General features: G+C 42.7%; 1 protein-coding gene across 2 annotated transcripts in view; it reads left to right on the top strand.

Moving 5' to 3' along the window:
• Positions 1-21,243, top strand: part of AP3B1 (adaptor related protein complex 3 subunit beta 1) — a 350,885-nt gene that overhangs the window by 63,694 nt on the left and 265,948 nt on the right. For both annotated transcript variants that reach the window (XM_075325641.1, XM_075325633.1), the window contains exons 4-6: positions 3,687-3,782; positions 9,172-9,332; positions 10,192-10,258. In XM_075325641.1, the coding sequence (XP_075181756.1) occupies positions 3,687-3,782; positions 9,172-9,332; positions 10,192-10,258 (324 nt within the window). The remainder of the gene's footprint in view (positions 1-3,686; positions 3,783-9,171; positions 9,333-10,191; positions 10,259-21,243) is intronic.

Here is a 21,243-nt window from a genome sequence, read left to right as displayed (position 1 = left end):
GCATTGGCGCCGCATGGGCTTGCGTTCCGTCCGTTTTTTGCCGCATGTGGCAGATTTAGCCGATGCGGCGACCGGATGGGAACGTTCCCTGGCACGTTTTTTTGCTCCGTTAAAAAAAACAAAACATGTCTCATCCGGCCGCTGCGGCGCATTTTTCAATGCATGCCTATGGACGCCGCATGCGGCGCGATGCGGCAAAAAACGCATCCGGCCGCCGCATGCGGTTTCTTCCACTGCGCATGCTCAGTAGCGTGCCGCAACCGGAAAAAAACGGACAGGCCGCATGTAAAAACTTATGCAAAGGATGCGGTGTTTTCGCCGCATCCGTTGCATAGGTTTCACAGCCGGATTGAGCCGCAGTGCTCAAACCGGATGTGTGAAAGTAGCCTTAGACCCCCTACTGACGTCTGTTGTATGGAGTGGGCGGATGCAAGATGTGATCTCTAGCTAGCATCTGCATCGAGCAGAAGCAAGCAGCGTTTCTATCGCTGCTATTCACACCCTAAATGCCGCTAGCAATCTCTGATCACAGCATAAGACGTGACTTTGGGGGTTGTTGCGCCGTTCCATGTGCCCTTCTACCCTTCTGCAACTTGTACGCATGGTGCCGTTAGCTCCATGGCTTAAGGGGAGGGCCTGTCGTGTTGGGATATTTGTGAAGAACAGCCGGTGACTTCGTAGGAGATCTTGATTTTTCTATAGATATTGTAATACAGTGATCAGACAAATTCAGGTAAAGAAATAAAAATCCTATCACATCTGAATAGTCCTCTTTTTCACTTTTAAAAGTCTATAAATAAAAGAAAGATCGGATTTATGCTTTTTGGACATTGTAAACCACCCCAAAAAATGCAATACGATGCTATCAAAACATCATATCTACCCCAAAATGGTGCCAATAAAAACATGTCCCTGTCACACAAATAAATCCCTTAGATTAATTGATAGAAAAATTTATAGTTTACAGGTGTCAGAAAAAAAAAATTTTAATTTCAGAAAAAACAAAAAAAAAAACCAAACTCCTCGTTTGATATCGTCATCTTACTGACCTGGATAATATTTTTCCAGGTCATTTTTCACACACTGAGACCACCATAAAACAAGTCCGAAAAATAATGTTCAAATTGCATTTTCTCTCCTGACATGGCTATTTTAGTAAATACTTTTTTTTAGAGTTTTTTTTTTTGTTGTTGTTTTTTTTTTTTGTGTGTGTGTGTGGGGGGGGGGAAATCCTATAAATAAACTGACAAGTAGGTGTTACCATTTTTCTTGTGTTCCTGCAGAATTGGACAGTGTTCATTCAGTCAGTGCTCACAGTGTGACCGTGTGAAGGGGCACTCACTAGTGACCAGGGAAATAGTAATGCCTAAGTTGTTGATTTATCCCCATATTTCCAAGAGGAGTTAATGAGGAATGACACATTTCAGTACTGTTATTTCATAGGGAATGCGCAAGGGTCAGCCCGGACCTCAGTGGTTCGCACTGTTGCTTTACAGCTCTGGAGACCTGGGTTCAAATCATCCTGAAGTAATTTGTCTGTTCTCCCCTTGTTTTTGTGGGTTTCCTCCCACACTCCAAACACGTACTGATAGGGAATAAAGGTTGTGAGTTCCATTAGGGGCAGCGCTGAGGTGAGGTCCTGCATTCAAATAATCCTTGATGCTGATATTTTCTTTCCCCTTTTTTGCATGGGTTTCTGTCATATCCTCAAGTAGTTTGTATATTCTCTCCATGTATGTGTGGGTTTCCTCCGGGTACTCCGGTTTCTTCCCAAACTCCAAACACATACTGATTGGGAATTTAGATTGTAAGCTCCAATGGGGACAGTGATGATGGTTTGTACAGCACTGAAATACTGGGCCCAAATCATCCTCAAGTAGTTTGTATGTTCTCCCCGTGTTTGTGTGGGTTTCCTCTGGATTCTCTGGTTTCCTCCTCCACTCCAAACACCTGCTGTTAGGGGATTTTAGATTGTGACCCCCAACGAGGACAGTAATGATGGTGTTTGTACATCACTGGGGTCCTGGGTTCAAATCATCCTCAAGTACTTTGTATGTTCTCTTCTTGTTTACATGGGTTTCCTCCAGTTCCCCAAGGCATTTGTATGTTCTCCCCTTGTTTGCATGGGTTTCCTCCACGTCTTCAAGGCGTTTGTATAATCTTTCCTTGTTTGCATGGGTTTCCCCCGATTCCCGGCTCCCCAAGGAGTTTGTATGTTCTCCCCTTGTTTGTGAGGGTTTCCCCCAGTTCCTAAAGGAGTTTGTATGTTCTCCCCATGTTTCTGTGGGGTTCACAAAGTAGTTTATATGTTCTCCCCTTCTTTGTGTGGGTTTCATCCGGGTACTCTGGCTTCCTCCCATACTCCAAACTCATACTGTTTGGGGCTCTCAATCAAAAATCCCCTATGAGGACAGCGATAATAATGTATGTACATCTCTGTGGAATTAATGGCGAATATGAGTAAGCATAAGAAATAAAATCCTACAATGCCTCTTGGGGATACAGACGGATCCTCTTTAAGTCCTGACTTAATGAGCACAGCTCCCTAAATGTTAAGGGGCTGCTGTCCCACTGCTCTTCTAAACCCTGCAGTGTTTCGGCTCTGCTCAGTGGGGCACTCTTCTGATTTAGCGGCGTGTGTTCCTGGCCATAGGTCTGACTAATGTCACTTCTACATAGTGACGGGGTGGGTTTGTGATCAGGAGCCCCTCATCTCTCAGCATCAGGGAGCGCTAATATGTCCTTGTTCTCGCCGATCACTTCTTTTATATTTGCAGGAAATATCTCAACATCTGTTTCTTTAATGATAAGCAATAAAGGCAGAAATACCAAATCATAGCTAAAATCATTCGAGCACATTCCATCTCCTAAATGATTTGAGTTGTGCTTCCAAAATGCCGTCCTGTGAATTTCTTTTTTAGCAAACCCCAGCTACCAAAGGCTTTGTTGGGATAAGTACCAGATGTTAGCAGATGACAATGGATGCGGGGTGACCCTGTACTGTGCTGGAGGTACAGACCAAAATCAAAGGTTCAGTCAATATGTCATGAAGTTTGATGTTCTAGCATTGATAAACTAATTAAACAGCCCTTCCTGAGTTCCCCAGGACTAATGTGGCCCCGCCGTGATTAGTTTCACAGTCGGGCGTGTAGTAACAGTGAATGGCAGTAAGTGCGGAGAGAGCGGAGTAGTCACGCACCTCCGAGCGTTCCCTTATCTGGGCACAGAGTGGTTTCAAGGAAAGGAGCCATTCTCAGCAACCTGCTGCCGTTCAGCGCTCGGGCCTCTTGTGGTCACTATTGATTTGCTCTAATCTGAAGCAGAACAAGGACAAGTGTTGTATTTTGCAACCTTCTGTGATTTAATATTATGTCTTTTGCCCCAGCAGCCACAAAAGTCCCTCTCTGGAGACCGAGAGTATATAATTTTATTTCGTTAAGCCAAAAGTTTGGAAATGTACCGCGCCGACACGTCGAACACACCGAGAATAAAGACTCCAGCCCCCTCTTACGTGCAGACGGACCGCATCTGTTTTCGTTTTTACACCATTCAACAAATCAGCTTACGCCCCCCCCTACCAGAGCTCGGCTTGAGATACATGTTGTTACATGCTCCAGTGTGTCGCTTTTTTTTTTCTTTTTCCCTCTCCCCAGCACCATTTAATTTAATATTCCTCTGTTTTCCAGATAAAGAAGCTGGTATACGTTTATCTGGTGCGATATGCAGAGGAACAGCAAGACCTGGCGCTCCTGTCTATCGCCACGTTTCAGCGTGGATTAAAAGTAAGTTTTGCTTTCTGCAAAGTCGGGAAAAGTTAAAATAAAGGGAAAAAAATTACAAATGTGATGTAAATGCACGTGGGGTGACTGAGACAGCCTTGGTAAGCGCTATCTGCTTTTAATGGGATTGTCTAATCATAGCAACTAGTGATGAGCGGACTCGCAGGTAACTGGGACCGGTGGGTCCGTGTTATCTGGTTTTTAAAATCTGGTTCCCGTCTGGATTCAGCTTCCCATAGAAGGCTATAGAAACCAGAATCCAGAGATTAAAAATATTGGTAGAAAGGGCTAAGGGATAGGAGAGCGCGCGCGCTTTACTTACTGAGGCTCCGTCATGGCGGTCCACTGCTTCCAGGCCGAGCATTCACTTCTGGGCCGATAATTAACCCTCATTAAATATTCACTTCCCGTGGGTCAGTAAAAAAAAAAAAAAAAAAAAAAAAGAAGGGGTGTGGGGTCCCCCCGTATTATGATACTCAGCACAGATAAAGCATACGGCTGCAGCCCCCAGCCGTGCACTTATCTTGGCTATGTATCGAAATAAGATGAACCGCATGCAGCATTTTTTTTTTTTTCATTATTTAAATAAAGAATTTTAAAAACATATGTGTGGTCCCCCCCCCCAATTTTGATATCCAGCCATGATAAAGCTATCTTCTGGTATTCTCAGACTGGGGAGGTCCATGCTTATTGGACCACCCCCAGCCTAAAATTAGCAGCCTGCAGCTAGCTAGGATTGTGACATCCATTCGATGCGAAAAGCCCAGCGCTTTACCCGGCTCTTCCCGATTGCCCTGGAGTGATGGCAATTGGGTTGATAACAGCCCACAGCTGCCACTAAGCCCTAGATTAGTAATGGAAGGCGCCTATGAGAAACCCCCATTACTAATCTTTAAGTGAAAGTAAATAAACACAAACTCCAAAAAAAAACTTTATTTGAAATAAAATGCAAAAAAATCCCACCCTCTTTCACCACTTTATTAACTTCCAAAACACCCCTGCAGGTCCGATATCCGCACAAGGTCCTACGACAATTCAGCTCTGCTACATTTGGCTCAAGTCGCGCTATCATGAAACATGTCCACGTGCTGTAACTGCTGGCAGAGAATGAGCCGCGATCAGCGGTGACATCACTCTGGTTCTCACGGTTATCCTCCTTCTATTACTGCAACTAACCTTTCTGCTGTGACTGTGACTAACCTGAGTTTCATCTCATCACTGCTGATCGCGATTCTCTTAATGGGAACTCACAGCGGGCAGTCATGTTTTATATTTTATTTATTTTTATACCACGATACTGACCCACAGCACCTGTGATTGGTAGCAGTCAGACGCTGTGGCACCTCTGTCTGCAATCAATCACAGACACCGGGCCGGCTGGTGGGTGGGTAAAGCAGAGCATATGGATGAGCCTAATAAGCTAAGTGCCAGTTCCAGATCAAACAGCCGGAATTTCAAACCTGGCACCCTAGTACCTTTGAAATTGCCCTGATCCAGACTTTTACAGTCCGGGGCCGCCCATCACTAATAGCAACCTCTTATGAATATGTTGTATTAGGGCATGCCATGAACAAAGTTCCCAAGAGGACAAGGAGTAATCCAGCACGCAATAGCCAAAAAAAGATTAAAAAAAACTAAAAATATATAAAGTTATCATTTAAAAATATATAACTAAAAAATAAATCCATATGCTTTAAAAACAGGATCTCCTTATCTAATCCATTACCTGGTAAATAAAACCTCCACACAATCTGACCACGTTCACCATGCACTGATTAAGAGATATATATATATATATATATATATATATATATATATATATATATATATATATATATATATATATATTACACTATAATATAATGCATACATACGTGGGTTGGACAAAATAACGTAAACACCTGGAGATATCAACAATGGTTAGTTTAATATGGTGTAGGTCCATCTTTTGCGGAGATTACAGCCTCAAATCCGAGATATGGATTCATACAAGGTGTGAATTGTTTCCAAAGGAATTTTAGCCCATTCTGCAGTTAAAACACCCTCCAGTTCTTTGAGCGGCGATGGTGGCAGAAATCGACGTCTAACTTGAATCTCTAAAATCGACCATAAATGCTCAATAATGTTGGTCTGGGGATTGTGGGGGCCAGATGAGATGCTCAACTTCATTAGAATGTTCCTCGTGCCATGCTTTAACAATTCTAGCCGTATGACTTGGTGCATTATCATCCTGAAAGATGGCGTTCCCCTCCGGGAACAGTGCTTGAACCATGGGATGCACTTGGTCGCCCAAAATGCCTAAATAATCTCTGTTAATTCTTCCATGAAGGGATATTATTGTCCCGGTGGATCTCCACGAAATAGCATCCCAGATCATCATAGAACCTCCGACATGTTGTACGGTTGGGAGAAGGCAGTCTGGATGGAATGCTTCTTTCGGCTGTCTCCAAACATACACTTGGACAGAGGTCGGAAGTAGGGTAAATGATGATTCGTCTGAGAATATCACATGTTTCCACTGCTCGAGGGACCAATTCTGGAAGTTTCTACACCACTCAAAACGCGTGGACGCATTTGTCATTGAGGGCAGCGGTTTTCTAACTGCAGCTCTTCTGTGGAATCCAGATTTGTGCAGCTCCCGACGAACAGTTTTCGTGGAAACTGGGTTCTGTAGGTGTTCATTGAGCTCAGCAGTGATTTTCGGAACAGTGGTCTTGCGATGCTCTCTCACAATTCGCTTTAGAGTCAGACGGTCTCTCTGACACCTTTGACTTTCGGCCGGACCTGTGCTTTGCTGTGGATGTTTTTCCTTCTCTTTCAAACGCAGTAATTACCTCTTGACACGCCAAGCATTCGGGCACTTTGTTACACTAGCGCCTGCCATATGAGCACCAACAATTTGGCCTCTTTGAACATCCAAGAGGTCTGCCATTGGTATCGGGTTCTCATCAATGTTCTTACATTTCTGCAAAACAAACAGTTAATTTACATACACATATCACATAACACAAATGATCAACTACAAAACATTTAACATATGTCACGGTTTACATGTTTAATACATGTTCGAAGGTTATGATGCCAAAACGTTAGGTGTTTTCATTATTTTGCCCAACCCGTGTGTGTGTGTGTGTGTGTGTGTGTGTGTGTGTGTGTATATAATATATATTATAAATTTTACAGTGCCTTTGGAAAGTATTCGGCTTCCTTGAATTTTTCAACCTTTTCCCACATTTCCGGCTTCAAACATAAAGATAAAAAATGTATATTTTATGGTGAAGAATCAACAAAAAGTGGGACACAATTGTGAAGGTGAACAAAATTTATTCTTTATTTTAAACTTTTATAAAAAAAATAATAAACTGAAAATTGGGGCGTTCAATATTATTCATACCCTTTACTTTCAATGCAGTAAACTCAATCCAGAAGTTCATTGAGGATCTCTTAATGATCCAATGTTGTCCTAAATGACTGATGATGTTCATTTGGCCGCCAAGAGAGCATGCGCAGCGAAATCAAAAGGATTCCGCTGCTCAAAAAACGCTACATGCTGCGTTCTTGCCTCCCGACTGTCAGTCGTTCCACGACTGATCAGTTGGGCGGAGGATGCAACGCAGTGTCATCAGTCACAATCCGCTGCTCGTACAAGTCTATGGGAACAACGGAATCCGCCAAACGAATTCTGTTTACCAGAGCCGCGGATTGTGACTGATACACCTGCTCTGTGATAGTCTCAGTGTTCTGTTTAAAGCACAGAGAGCATCATGAAGACCAAGGAACATAACAGGCAGGTCCGTGATACTGGAGAAGTTTAAATCCGGATTTGGTTACAAAAAGATTTTCACAACTTTAAACATCCCAAGAAGCACTGCAAGCGATCATATTGAAATGGAAGGCGTATCATACCACTGCAAATCTACCAAGACCCGGCTGTCCCTAAAAAAATTTGATCTCAAACAAGGAGAAGACTGATCAGAGATGCAGCCAAGAGACCCATGATCACTCTGGATGAACTGCAGAGATCTACAGCTGAGGTGGGAGAGTCTGTCCATAGGACAACAATCAGTCGTACACTGCACAAATCTGGCCTTTATGGAAGAGTGGCAGGAAGAAAGACATTTCTCAAATACTTTTTATGGGTATGTCATTTAAAGTTTGCCACAAGCCACCTGGGAAACACACTAAACATGTGGAAGAAGGTGCTCTGGTCAGATGAAACCAAAATCGAACTTTTTGGGCACAATGCCAAACGATATGTTTGGCGTAAAAGCAACACCGCTCATCACCCTGAACACACCATCCCCACTGTCAAACATGGTGGTGGCAGTATCATGGTTTGTTTTGGGCCTGCTTTTCTTCATCAGGTACAGGGAAGATGGTTAAAATTGATCGGAAGATGGAAGGAGCCTAATACAGGACCATTCTTGAAGAAAACCTGTTGGACTCTGCAAAAGACCTGAGACTAGGACGAAGATTTGTCTTTCAACAAGACAATGATCCCAAACATAAAGCAAAATCTACAATGGAATTGTTCACAAATAAATGTATCCAGGTGTTAGAATGGCCAAGTCACAGTCCAGACCTCAATCCAATCGAGAATCTGTGGAAAGCGCTGAAAACTGCTGTTCACAAACGCTCTCCATCCAACCTCACTCAGCTCCAGCTGTTTGCAAAGGAAGAATGGGCAAGAATTTCAGTCTCTCGATGTGCAAAACTGATAGATAAATACCCCAAGCGACTGCAGCTGTAATCGCAGCAAAAGAGGCGCTACAAAGTATTAACTTAAAGGGGATTTTCAGTTTATTATTTTTTATAAAAGTTTAAAATAAGCAATACATATCGTTCAACTTCACAATTGTGTCCTACTTGTTGTTTCTTCACCATAAAATTTTAAATTTTTATTCTTGTTTGAAGCCTGAAATGTGGGAAAAGGTTGAAAAATTCAAGCGAGCTGAATACTTTAGCAAGGCACTGTATGTATATTTAATATATATATAATATAATATCAAATACTCCGGCTGTTATGACCTGCTACAGACATGGTGCATAACCAGACACCAGTTTCTGGCAGCGTTTCTGAGGAATCTTATCTTACCCCATTTCTCAGGAACAACAGTCTCCAGTTTACTAATATTCTTTTGGTTGTCAAGAGATTGATCTAAAAAATTAAGAGACAAAGTCATTGCCTAGAACAAAGGAAAGGACACAGAAGGGCAATGAGTGTCCCTAGACCAACAGGTGGAAGCAGAGTTCTCAATTTGAGTTAGACATCCATGTTTCATTGGTGGTGGCAGAGAGCGGGAGCGGTCACTGGCTTCCTCCAAATCCATATGACATTATTCCTATCATTCCTTGTGTAATGTATCTGCTAAATGCTGATGTCTCATTTCAGGATCCTAACCAGCTCATACGTGCCAGTGCCTTGCGGGTATTATCTAGTATCCGTGTGCCAATCATTGTCCCTATAATGATGCTGGCTATAAAAGAAGCCGCAGCCGACTTGTCTCCCTACGTGCGGAAGACGGCAGCGCACGCTATCCAGAAGCTTTACAGGTAAGATGGCCCCAATATGGATGGGGCGCAGTATGACACTTGGTCACTTCAGTCTGTCTTCACGTGAACTACACAGCTTAGTCCTTTTTACTGACCATCATGCTTTTGCTTTTTTTTTTTTTTTGGCTTATTATTCCGATGTTGTATCAACTCTGTAGGAATTAATAATGGCAATAATTCCCACGTCCGATGAAGTAATCCAATTATTCTCCAACATCCACATATTTTCTGAAAGTAGAGCATCACCTAGCTTTTCATATTGATGGTCACCATTTGACATCATTTGTGGCTAAAAGACAGAGCGAGAGGCTCCCAGCACCACCTAGCAATTAAAGTTCTTCATGTGCAGTTATGTCTTATTATATTCACCACAATTAAATAGAGTAACTATTTCTACTTTCAAGATTCGGGAAACATTTGGCTAATATAATTAAATATTCTGATCGCGTGCAGAGGAGACGGGGGCGACGGTGACTACTTGTGTAAGGCCTAAGACCCACGGCATGAAAATCGGTGCGATTGGAGTGCGATAAAACATCGCATTCCACTCGGACCAATATTAGCCTGTGTGTCAGCACCTATAAGCGATTTATTTTCTCAGCCCTAAACGGACCGAGAAAACAGTCGCAGCATGCTGCGGGTGTAATGCGATCCTTGTTTCTCTCGCACCCATTCAAGTCTAAGGGGCTAGAGAAAAATCGCACTGCACTCGCAGTTCACCGGAGTCCCGCGAGTGCAGGGCGAGAATGGCAATAGCCGGCAATATAAGAAAGAGAGAGATAAATCCCTCCCCCCTCAGAGCTAGAGCTGTTCTTGCAAAATTGGCCAACAATTGATTTTATTTCTCTTACTTTACTAGCCTTGATCCGGAGCAGAAGGACATGCTTATTGAGATCATTGAGAAACTTCTTAAAGATAAAAGCACGGTAAGGATCAAGGGAAGCGCTGCCTTCTGCAAACCTTGGCTCTGAAATCTAGCATCTTTTATAGCGTCACCTGTGATTATTTTTATTGTTTTTACTTTTTTCATAGCGAATATCTATTACAATTTGGAAACCATCAACAAGTATGCCAGGCTAAGCTCTTGATGGCTCTTCTTCAATATATTTTCCTTTTAGCGCTGTCTTGCATTTAACACATAAGAGAAAATTTTTGCCAAGTGGATTATCCGCGGTTGTGAACTGGATTTATCGAAATCTCATTCCAATGCATTAGGTGAAATCTGCGGAAGACCCTCACCTTTTCCACAGCAGGATTTTCCGAAGTGTTTTTTATTTTAATGGTCTGGAAACTGTTTAGGGAATACGGCATGTGGGAATTTATCCAGATCATACAGTCTGATCAGCAATTCATGTTAATTAAGCAAATTTATAAACTGCATCTTGCTAATGATCATTGGCTGCAATTGATTTTTTTTTTTTTTGCATTGTATATAATTTTTAAAAAAAAAAAGTATTGAAAGAATAGAGGGGGAAAAAAAATAATTCACAATGCAATGGAAATAGAAAAAATATTGCTAGATATGTCTTTGGTAGGTGTGCACCAAATTCAGGTGCCAGGCATTCAATGCCTGAGCAGGCCAGTGGATAAAGGGGAATATCGGTAGGAAAAAGTAACAGCCAATCCATCATATAGGTGATGACTTGTAGGTCGGTGGTGATGGTCTGACCACTGTGGCCGACACCGATCAGAATCACTTACATCCTCATTAGAATGGAGCAGTCACTACCGATGCTCATTCATTCACTATGGGATTGTTGGAGTGCCGCACTAGGTCTTTTCTGGCCGTCCCATTGGGAATGAATAGAGCGTGGTTGCACTTGTGCACTGCTGCTATATTATAACATAGATAAAAATGTTCCGCGGTGGTCCCAGTGGCCAGTCCCACCTCGTACTAGTATTCATCACTAGTGATGGCCGAGCATTACCATGCTTGGGTGCTCAGTAATTAAATATATATATGTGTGTGTGTGTGTGTGTGTGTGTGTGTACGTGTGTACGTACGTATGTATGTATGTATATGTGTATATGTGTGTATATATGTATATGTGTGTATATGTATATATGTATGTATATATATATATACTATGTTTATTTTTTTCTGTCAACATGGGCTGCAGAGTGTACATTAATGAGAAAAAAAGGAACTATTTTGAATTTACCAAATGGCAGCAATGAAGCAGAGTGAAAAATTTAAAGGGGTCTGAATACTTTCCGTACCCACTGTATTGACGATAACATAAAAAAAAAAGTTAAGTCTCTTAGAAGAAGGGGAGGAAAAACAAAACAGAAAATCGCCGGGGGGTGAAAGGGCTAATATCCTTAGGTCGCCCCCTCCTCATTACACAAATATGCGTCACCTGATCTGCTTCATCCTATAAACACTCAGGTTTATACAGCTGCGTCATTCCATGGTATCTTACGTTACATTCACAAGCCAGAAAGTGAGTTAATAATGGCTCCAGACTGTTCTCTGAAGGCAGGCACAATAATGAGTGACTGTATATTGTACATTGAACTATTCTCAATAGATTTCAACACAGTTTGATTTTTCAACAATACAAATTATATACAAAATACAAATGTTACTTGGTAACTTATGTTACACAAAAAAGAAACAATAGCATTGTATTTTGTATTGATGAAAAATCAAACTGTGTTGAAATCTATTGAGAATAGTTCAATGTACAATATATAGTCACTCATTATTGTGCCTGCCTTCAGAGAACAGTCTGTAGCCATTATTAACTCAGTTTTTGGTTTCTGAATGTAACGTAAGTTACCATGGAATGACCCAGCTTGGATTTGGAAAATCTGCATAGAAATGACGATATGGTCAAAATAATTCTGCGCGCAATGTTCATCTTGGACCAAATAGTCCTACGTGTGTGCACGGATTTTAGGCATGTCCGGTACAGATGAGACTTTGACTATGTGCACACAGTGCAAGTTTTTTTTTTTTTTCTTTCCCGAAATCAGTACCAAAATCTGCATGCGATTTCTGAAGACCTGGACGCACAATGATTATTTGTTTTGTTTATTCTCCTTGCAGATTTGGTGCAGAAAAAAATCTGCAGCATGTCAGTTATTGGCCCAATTTTTCCTGGCCCATTCATTGTCATTCATTTATTCATTCAATTTATTTATTTTTTACCCCTTTAGACCAAAAACGCGTGCATGTTTTTGCCAGAAGGTATAGAAAATTTCTGCAGCCTATGCACATGCCCTTTATGTGCATGCACCCTATGGGATAATGAGTTCATTCATTCATTCATTCATTCATTCAATTTATTTATTTTATTTAGCTCTTTAGACCAAAAACGCATGCATTTTTTTGGTGCGTGTTTTTGTCAGAAGGTGTAGAAAATTTCTGCATATGCACATGGCCTTTATGTGCATGGACCCTATGGGATGATGAGAAGCCCATGGCTGCACCCGGCTCACCCCACAACATCCGTGCCTCACGCTCAGACAGAACGGCTTTTTATGGCTCCTCACACTCCTGCGGCCGTCATCATCATCATTGCTGCCTCGCCTGCACTAGAAATCGTTAATAAGATCTCACGTTGTCAGCCGAGGCGAGCGCGGGTAAACTGCTGTTTTCTTAAGTTATTGATTTAAGGGCGGCAAGAGCTTCGCTGTTATGAAAAAATAAGTGTTTGTGCAGATGTTTTATTGTGATAGATCTATTATACTGCTATTAGAAGATTAATGGTTGATCTTTTTCATCTTCCATGTCTCGGGAAAATTGAAATAAGAAGGGGAATATCATTTGGGGCCTATGATTAGGGCGGGAAGGAGGGTCATTAATTTAAGAGATGTGAGTCTTTGCGGCATGGGCCACCTTGCAGCCCGTTATCAATCATCTTCCCATGCACTCCTTGTGATGACCCAGCACTCTGCCATTTTTTTTGCCTTTTAGTTTATTTTTTTTTTCAGCCCCCCCCCCCCCCTTCCCCACTCTCCTTTAATTAGAATTCATGACAAAATTGATGCAAGGAAACGTTTTGTACCCCTCATATTTTCCCAGAGAATTTATTGTTATTAGAGGATCCATTTGCTTAGTGTGATTTTTTTCATTACCAGCTTGTCACCCACCATAGATAATCTGGAGAAAATATGAACTCCTTAGATTGAGTGTCACTTTTGTTGATGGTTCATGTAGTTTACCTTGGAGCACGGCTAATGGCTCAAGTTCATAGCAACAGCACAGAAACGCGTGGCAACTGCCGCAAGACAAATGAACCGTGTTTATTGCTTTAATATAAAAAATACATAAATGGAAGACTGCATCCGAATCTGATGAGCTCATTGCTAGTTTTGTCGGAGTGATTTATTTATCTTTTTTTTTTTTTTTTTTTTGCCTCTTGTGCCAAACGCCACTATTGACACCCAGGGATGGAAATGAACAAACTGCTATTTAGAAGGCAATATTTTCTACTTTTAAGCTACCGGTGAATCATTTTGTTTTAATTCAAAGGTATTTTATGCAATAGTGAACGCTCAATAAGGTGGAATGATCGCATGTGTCTACGCAGGAGCGATCTACATCTTCATCTCATCTCAGAAGATGTCTGAGCGGGTGGTGTCATTGGTGCAATGACATAAAGGGATGCAAACAAATGTGTGTGGATATAAATTTGTGTACATTGTATACATATGTATGTGTGAGATGTATATAAAATATAATACAGCTCTGGTAAACAAATTAAGAGACCACTAAAAAATTGTCAGTTTTTCTGATGTTTTTTCTCTTTATAGGTACAGTGAAACCTTGGATTACGAACATAATTGGTTCCGGGAGTGAGCTCTTAAACCAAGTTACTCTTATATCAAAGTGAATTTTCCCATAGGAAATAATTGAAACACAGACAATTCGTTCCACAACCCAAAAATATTTACTGTATTTATACAAACTTATTACACTAATACAAAATAATGTACTGTATTCATATAAAGTTATTACAGTGCACTAATACAAAATACTGTACAGTAAAAAACATAAAACAAATGTAACTGCACATTAGCTTCCAATAGAGTTGGTGTGCGAGAGGTACAGTATAAGCAATGTGCTGTACTTGTAAGCCAAAAGAGAGTACAATACTATATCCAAAAATGCAAATTGATAGAAATGCTATATAGTAATGTGCAATGGTATACTGTATACAGTACATATGGACAGAAAATTACCTCCACATGGGGTCAGAGTGCGATGAAAGGACAGAACTGGAAGTGTGCACAGTGGGAATTTGCTCTTATTGCAAAGCATTGCTCTTAAACCAAGTTATACATTTTTAAAAAGCTTCGCTTGTCTTGCAAAACGCTCTCAAACCAAGTTACTCTTAAACCAAGGTTCCACTGTATATTTTTGAGTGAAATGTAAATTGTTCTTTTATTCTAGAAACTACTGACGACATGTCTCCAAATTTCCAAGCAATACATTTTGTATTTATTTTCTGAAAATGAGAAATGGTCAAAATAACAAAAATGCATTGCTTTCAGATCTCAAATAATAAGTTCAGAATCATTTAGAAACAACAATACTAATGTTTTACCTCAGGAATAGTTCAGAAATCAATACTTTGTGGATGAACCATGATTTGTAATCACAGCTTTCATGCGTCTTGGCATGCTTTCCACCAGTCTTTCACACTGCTTTTGGGTGACCTTATGCCACTCTTGGTGCAAAAATGTAAGCAGTTCTTCTTTCTTTGATGGCTTATGACTATCCATCTTCCTCTCCATTACATTCCAGAGGTTTTCAATGGGGTTTAGGTCTGGAGATTGGGCTGGCCATGACAGGGTTTTGATGTGGTGATTCTTCATCCACACACTGATTGACCTAGCTGTTTGGCATGGCGCATTGTCCTGCTGGAAAAAAGTCCTCAGAGTTAGGGAACATTGCCTGAGCAGAAGGAAGCAACAGTTTGTCTAGGATAACCTTGTATACGGTTTGATTTAGACGTCCTTCGCAAAGTTTAATCTGCCAAATTCCAGCCTTGCTGAAGCATCCCCAGATCATCACCAATCCTCCACCAAATTTCACAGTGGGTGCAAGACACTGGGGCTTGTACGCCTCTCCAGGTCTTTGTCTAACGATTAGATGACCAGGTGTTGGGCAAAGCTTAAAATTAGCCTCATTAGAGAAAATTACCTTACTCCAGTCCTCTATGGTCCAATCCTTATGGTCTTTGGCAAACTTCAGCCTGTCTCTATTTTTGTTTCTTATTGATGAAAGGCTTTTTTCTAGCTTTACATGACTTGAGCCCTGCCTCTATATGAACTGTTCTTGCCATGCACTTCACCCCAGCTGCCATTTTGTCATTCCTTTTGTAGCTCACTTGATGTCATCCTGCGGTTGCTGAGTGACATTTCGAATAAGATAGCGGTCATCCCGGCCAGTGGAGAGTCGCCTTCGCCCTCTACCGGTCTGTAGCTTTGTGGTCCCCAATGTCTGCTGCTTGACCTTGTTGTAATGGACTGCCGGCTTAGAAATTTTAAGAATGGAGGCAACATGACGCTCACTTGTATCCCTCTGCTTGTAAAGCCAGAATTGAGCCCTTCTTTACCTCACTCAAGACTTTTTTTTTTTTCTTTTCAACTCCTTTTGTCATGGTTAAGTTTTTTTCATTCCTATTACTTTTGGAGTATTACTAGCACTTGTTTTGCCATTCAGCTTGTCTTATTGCAAGAGGATTGTGAAGACCCCAGCAGTGTTTTTTATACTTTCCTTCGTTAAATAAGATTTGGTTCAGGTAATCACCTAATCAGAAGCACATTAAGTAGAATGAGGTGTACTCTGGAATTCAACTGACACTGGAATGGAATGGCTGTCAGACATGTAGAGAAGATGATTTTTATAAAACTGTGCATTGGTCTCTTAATTTTTGCCAGAGCTGAATATACCGTGTTTTCCCCAAAAATAAGTACTCCTGCCAAAAATAAGACCTAGCAAGGATTTTCAGCATTTTCGGAGCAAGGCTTAAATATAAGCCCTCCCCCGAAAATAAGCCCAAGTCGCGGTGTGCCTTGATGTAGCAGACAGAAGAAGCACATAGAATCAAGTATTAGAGGTACTGGAAGTCGAAGGCAGACAGGAGGTTGGTAATCTGAGGTACTAGAAACTGCTGGTAACCTGAGGTACTGAAAGCTGCAGGTGACCAGGAGATGGGTAGCAGAGGTACTGTAAGCCACAGGCAGACAGGAGGCTGGTAAGTTAAGTTACTGGAAGCTGCAGGCGACTGGTAGTACAGGTACTGGAATCTGCAGGCAGACAAGATATGTCCTGGAGACTACAGACAAACTAAAAGTCCTATACAAAGACACAGCCAAACTCTGCTACAAAGGTAGGGTTGTGGAAGGTGGTTTCATATTGCAGATCACCTTGGCAAGACTGAGCAGGACAAGTCACAAGGTAGTTATACTGCATTAGGCTATGTGCGCACTGGGAAATGAAATTTCCTTGCGTAAATTCCGCAGGCTCTCAAAGATGTTATCACCTGTGGAAAAAATCCGCACCAAATTCCGCACCAAAATCCGCATGCGGATTGTCGCGTTTTGTTGCGGATTTGGTGCGGTTTTTCCGCAAGCTGTTCCATGCGTGATTTTTACATTAGATTAGGGAAAACCCGCAGCTACCTGCGGAAAAGAAGTGACATGCACTTGTTTTTGCTGCGGGATTTCCGCAGCAAAACATGCAGCTGTCAAATTCTGCCTAGTGCGCACAGGATTTTTTTTCTCCATAGGATTTGCTGGTGATTCACTGCAGAGATGTTATGAACATTTTCTGCAGCGAAACATGCAGCAAATCCGCGGAAAATCCGCGGCAAAATCCGGTAAGTGCGCACAGGGCCTAAGCGAGGTTTTTCCCTGACAGAGTTCAAAGCAGACTGGGGTTTCAAGATGCTCTTTTGAAGATGCGTAAAAGAGTGGTTAACATTGAGGACTGTTGATGTAGTTGTCGGCCACGGAAACTTAGTGCAGCTGATAAATAACAAAATAAAAGATTTCCATCAGTGCCATCTCAAAACTCGCAACAACCAGTGGGACCTAGCTACATCCATCTTTGGTTTGGAGAAGTCTGGCCAGAAATTGTCTTCATGGTAAAAACGCCATAACTTCAGCCTAGCAACAATGCTTGGCGGCTCAACTAAGCTGGAAAACCTAGGGACTGGGGTGCAGAAAAATGGCAGCAGGTGCTCTAGACTGAGTCAAATAACTATATACAGTAGTTGTCTGTAACAGAAGTCAGTTTGTTCGCTGATGGGCTGGAGACCCGTACAGTAAAGAGTATGTGCAGACAGCAGTGGAGCATGCTTTTACATTTGGGGCTATATTTCACCAAATGAAGTTGAGGATTTCACCAGGATTATTGGTGTACTCAATGCTGAGATTTACGTGCAGATACCTATCCATCACGCAATATCATCCGAATGACGTCTGGCTCTAAATGTATTCTGCAGAAGGACAACGACCTCAAACATGCAGCCTGTGGGTGAGATGCATCAAAGTGATTACCATATTTTTCGCTTTATAAGACGCACCTGATTATAAGACGCACCCCCAAATTTGGTGAAGGAAAAGAGAATTTTTTTTTTTAATGTTAAATGGGGTCCGTCTTATAATGCCAGTGTCCATCTAACAAATCATATAGGGTGTATGACCCTCATAGCCCCCCCATCCTAAAATTAGCCCCCTTAATCTGGATATGGCCCCCTTATATTGAATATAGCCCCCTTGTGCTGGCACACGTCTCCCAGCGAAGCCACATGTCCCCCATTGATGGCACACGTCCCCTATTGCTGGCACATGTCTCCTATTAATGAAACACGTATCCTATTTATGGCACACGTCCCCCTGTGCTGGAACACGTCCCCTATTGATGGCACATATCCCCTACAGCTGGCACAGGTCTCCTACAGCTGGCACAGGTCTCCTATGGATGGCACCTGTCCCCCTGTGCTGCCCATGGCCCCCTATGGATGGCACCTGTCCCCCTGTGCTGCCCATGGCCCCCTATGGATGGCACCTGTCCCCCTGTGCTGCCCATGGCCCCCTATGGATGGCACCTGTCCCCCTGTGCTGCCCATGGCCCCCTATGGATGGCACCTGTCCCCCTGTGCTGCCCATGGCCCCCTATGGATGGCACCTGTCCCCCTGTGCTGCCCATGGCCCCCTATGGATGGCACACGTCCCCCTGTGCTGCCCATAGCCCCCTATGGATGGCACATGTCCCCCTGTGCTGCCTATGGCCCACTATGGATGGCAAACGTCCCCCTGTGTTAGATATGGCCCCTTAAGACGCGCCCCCAAATTTGGTGAAGGAAAAGAGAATTTTTTTTTTTTTTTATGTTAAATGGGGTCCATCTTATAATGCCAGTGTCCATCTAACAAATCATATAGGGTATGTGTCCCTCATAGCCCCCAATCCTAAAATTAGTCCCCCTTAATCTGGATATGGCCCCCTTATATTGAATATAGCCCCCTTGTGCTGGAACACAGACCCCCAGTGTTGCCACATGTCCCCCAGTGTTGCCACATGTCCCCCAGTGTTGCCACATGTCCCCCATTGATGACACACGTCCCCTATTGCTGGCACATGTCCCCCTATTCATGGCACATGTCCCCCTGTGCTGGCACGCGTCCCCTATTGCTGGCAGCCTGGCACACGTGCCCTATAGCTGGCACACGTCTCCTATAGATGTCACACATCTCCTACAACTGGCACAGGTCTCCTATAGATGGCACACGCCTCCTACAGCTGCCACAGGTCTCCTATTGATGGCATATGTCCCCCTGTGCTGCCCATGGCTCCCTATGGATGGCACACATCCCCCTGTGCTGCCCATTGCCCCTTACTGATGGCACAGGTACCCCTGTGCTGCCCATGGCCCCCTATGGATTGCACACGTCCCCCTGTGCTGCCCATGGCCCCTATAGATGGCACACCTCCCCTGTGTTTGATATGGCCCCCGTGTGTATTGCCCATAGCCCCTATAGATGGCACATCTCCCCTGTGTTAGATATCGCCCCTTGCTGCTGCCCATAGTAAAATAAAACACTCTTTCCTTACCTTCTCAGTGCTGTAATCCCTCGTGTCTCCCTCTGTGTGGTTGAGCTCCTCCTCCACTTCCTGGTTTTCGGTGCCGGTCATGTGATCGGCACAGCAGAGTGATATCATCTCTGCGTGCCTGATCACAGTGGCAGCAAAGACACCGGGAGATCAGCGCTGGAGGAGGTAAGTAAAGCTTTTTTTATTTTACTATGGGCAGCAATATGGGGGCCATATCTAACACAGGGGGGATCATGTGCCATCAAAGGGGGGCGCAGGCAGATATAATTTGCGCCGCTGCCCCAGCCCATCACTGCGGTGCGGTTTCAGCACCACGTTGATGGACAGCGGCAGTGCATATTATGTCTCCGGGAGCAGGAGATCAAAGGCTCCCTTCTGCAGCTTTCACAAGCCTCCAGGACCGCTCCAGAGCTTCCCCCACCTCATCCCCCGTATATTCGGATTATAAGACGCACCCCCTACTTTCCCCCAAAATTTGGGGGAACAAAAGTGCGTCGTATAAAGCGAAAAATACGGTACTCAAGAATTCTGGAATTAATTGCTTTAAAAAAATCACAACATTTTTGTGGAATACTACGTTTTGGGACTTTTGGCAGCTTCATGCCAATTTCTCCCAGCACTGCCAAAATGGGTGGAATAGGGGCTAAGGGGGCATGACACCACAACTCCTATAAGACATGACCTAAGATTTGTGGCGAGTCACATGCCACTTGTCAGATGGACCTGAATGATTAAGAAGGGTGCACTACTTAATGAATTAGGTGTGACTCCAAAACGCCCACTCTTCAAGAATCAGGAGAATGTCTTTAAGAAATATTTTCATCGTAAAGAAGGAGGAGTTCCAGAAGTGATGATATGTCTCCCACAGAGCTCACCATCATCGAGTCTGTCTGAAATTACATGAAAAGACAGAGGTATTTCCCCAAGCCATCATCGACAGAAGATTTGTGATTGGTTCTCCAAGATGTTTGGAAAAAAAAGTCATTGCTGAGTTATTTCTAAAACCGTGTACAAGTGGAACTAGAAGAATTGATGTGTTTTGAAGTCAAAGGACTGTCACACAAATGTTTATTTGATTTCGATTTCACTTTTGCATCTAATCTGATCAAAAGAAACTATCAACACTTCTATTTTTTTTAACGATGAGGCTGATAAGATAAAAGGTGCTAACCTGGCATCTTATCCTGGTCGGAACCAGTATAAGGGGGGTACAGGGAATCGCTCACCTGGGTGAGTTGTACAAGTCACAATTCCTATGATACAAAAATCAGCTGCTGTGGACCCACGAGGTGAAATATCAATCAATGGAAGAGAAGAAATGGGTTGTCATGCTCATGCCGCGTTGCCAGATGGATTCAGGAGAGCAAATGATGTATTCAGCAGATTTTATTGTTCTAGTTCTACGTGTTTCGGAACTAGTATGCTCCTTCAGGAGCTAACAGTGGCAATGTATTTGTTCCTGAAGGAGGAGCATGCTAGCTTCGAAACGCATAGAACTAGAACAATAAAATCTCCTAAATCCATCCGGCAGCAATTTCTATTTTTTTACTTTGCGGCATTTTTTCCATGTCTGCCTAAACAAACACATATATAAATAAAAAAATATACCTTAGAAATAAACACATGTAAATAAAAATTATATACTTGTATACAGAGGAATACACACATATTAGATGCATTAATATTTAGTTTTAGAATTCTATTTTGGAAGTCTTCTACACGTTTCTCCACCTTAACAGTTTATGTCCTTCCAATAATGAACAGTGCTGGACATATCATTGGTGTAACCTCTGCGGCTGGGAGGGGGCCCATAAGGAGGATTGTGCATTATGATGAGCT

The sequence above is a fragment of the Anomaloglossus baeobatrachus genome, chromosome 1 (assembly GCF_048569485.1).
Source record: "Anomaloglossus baeobatrachus isolate aAnoBae1 chromosome 1, aAnoBae1.hap1, whole genome shotgun sequence".
In the NCBI taxonomy this organism is placed as follows: domain Eukaryota; kingdom Metazoa; phylum Chordata; class Amphibia; order Anura; family Aromobatidae; genus Anomaloglossus; species Anomaloglossus baeobatrachus.
This window is presented reverse-complemented; position numbering and strand designations above follow the sequence as displayed.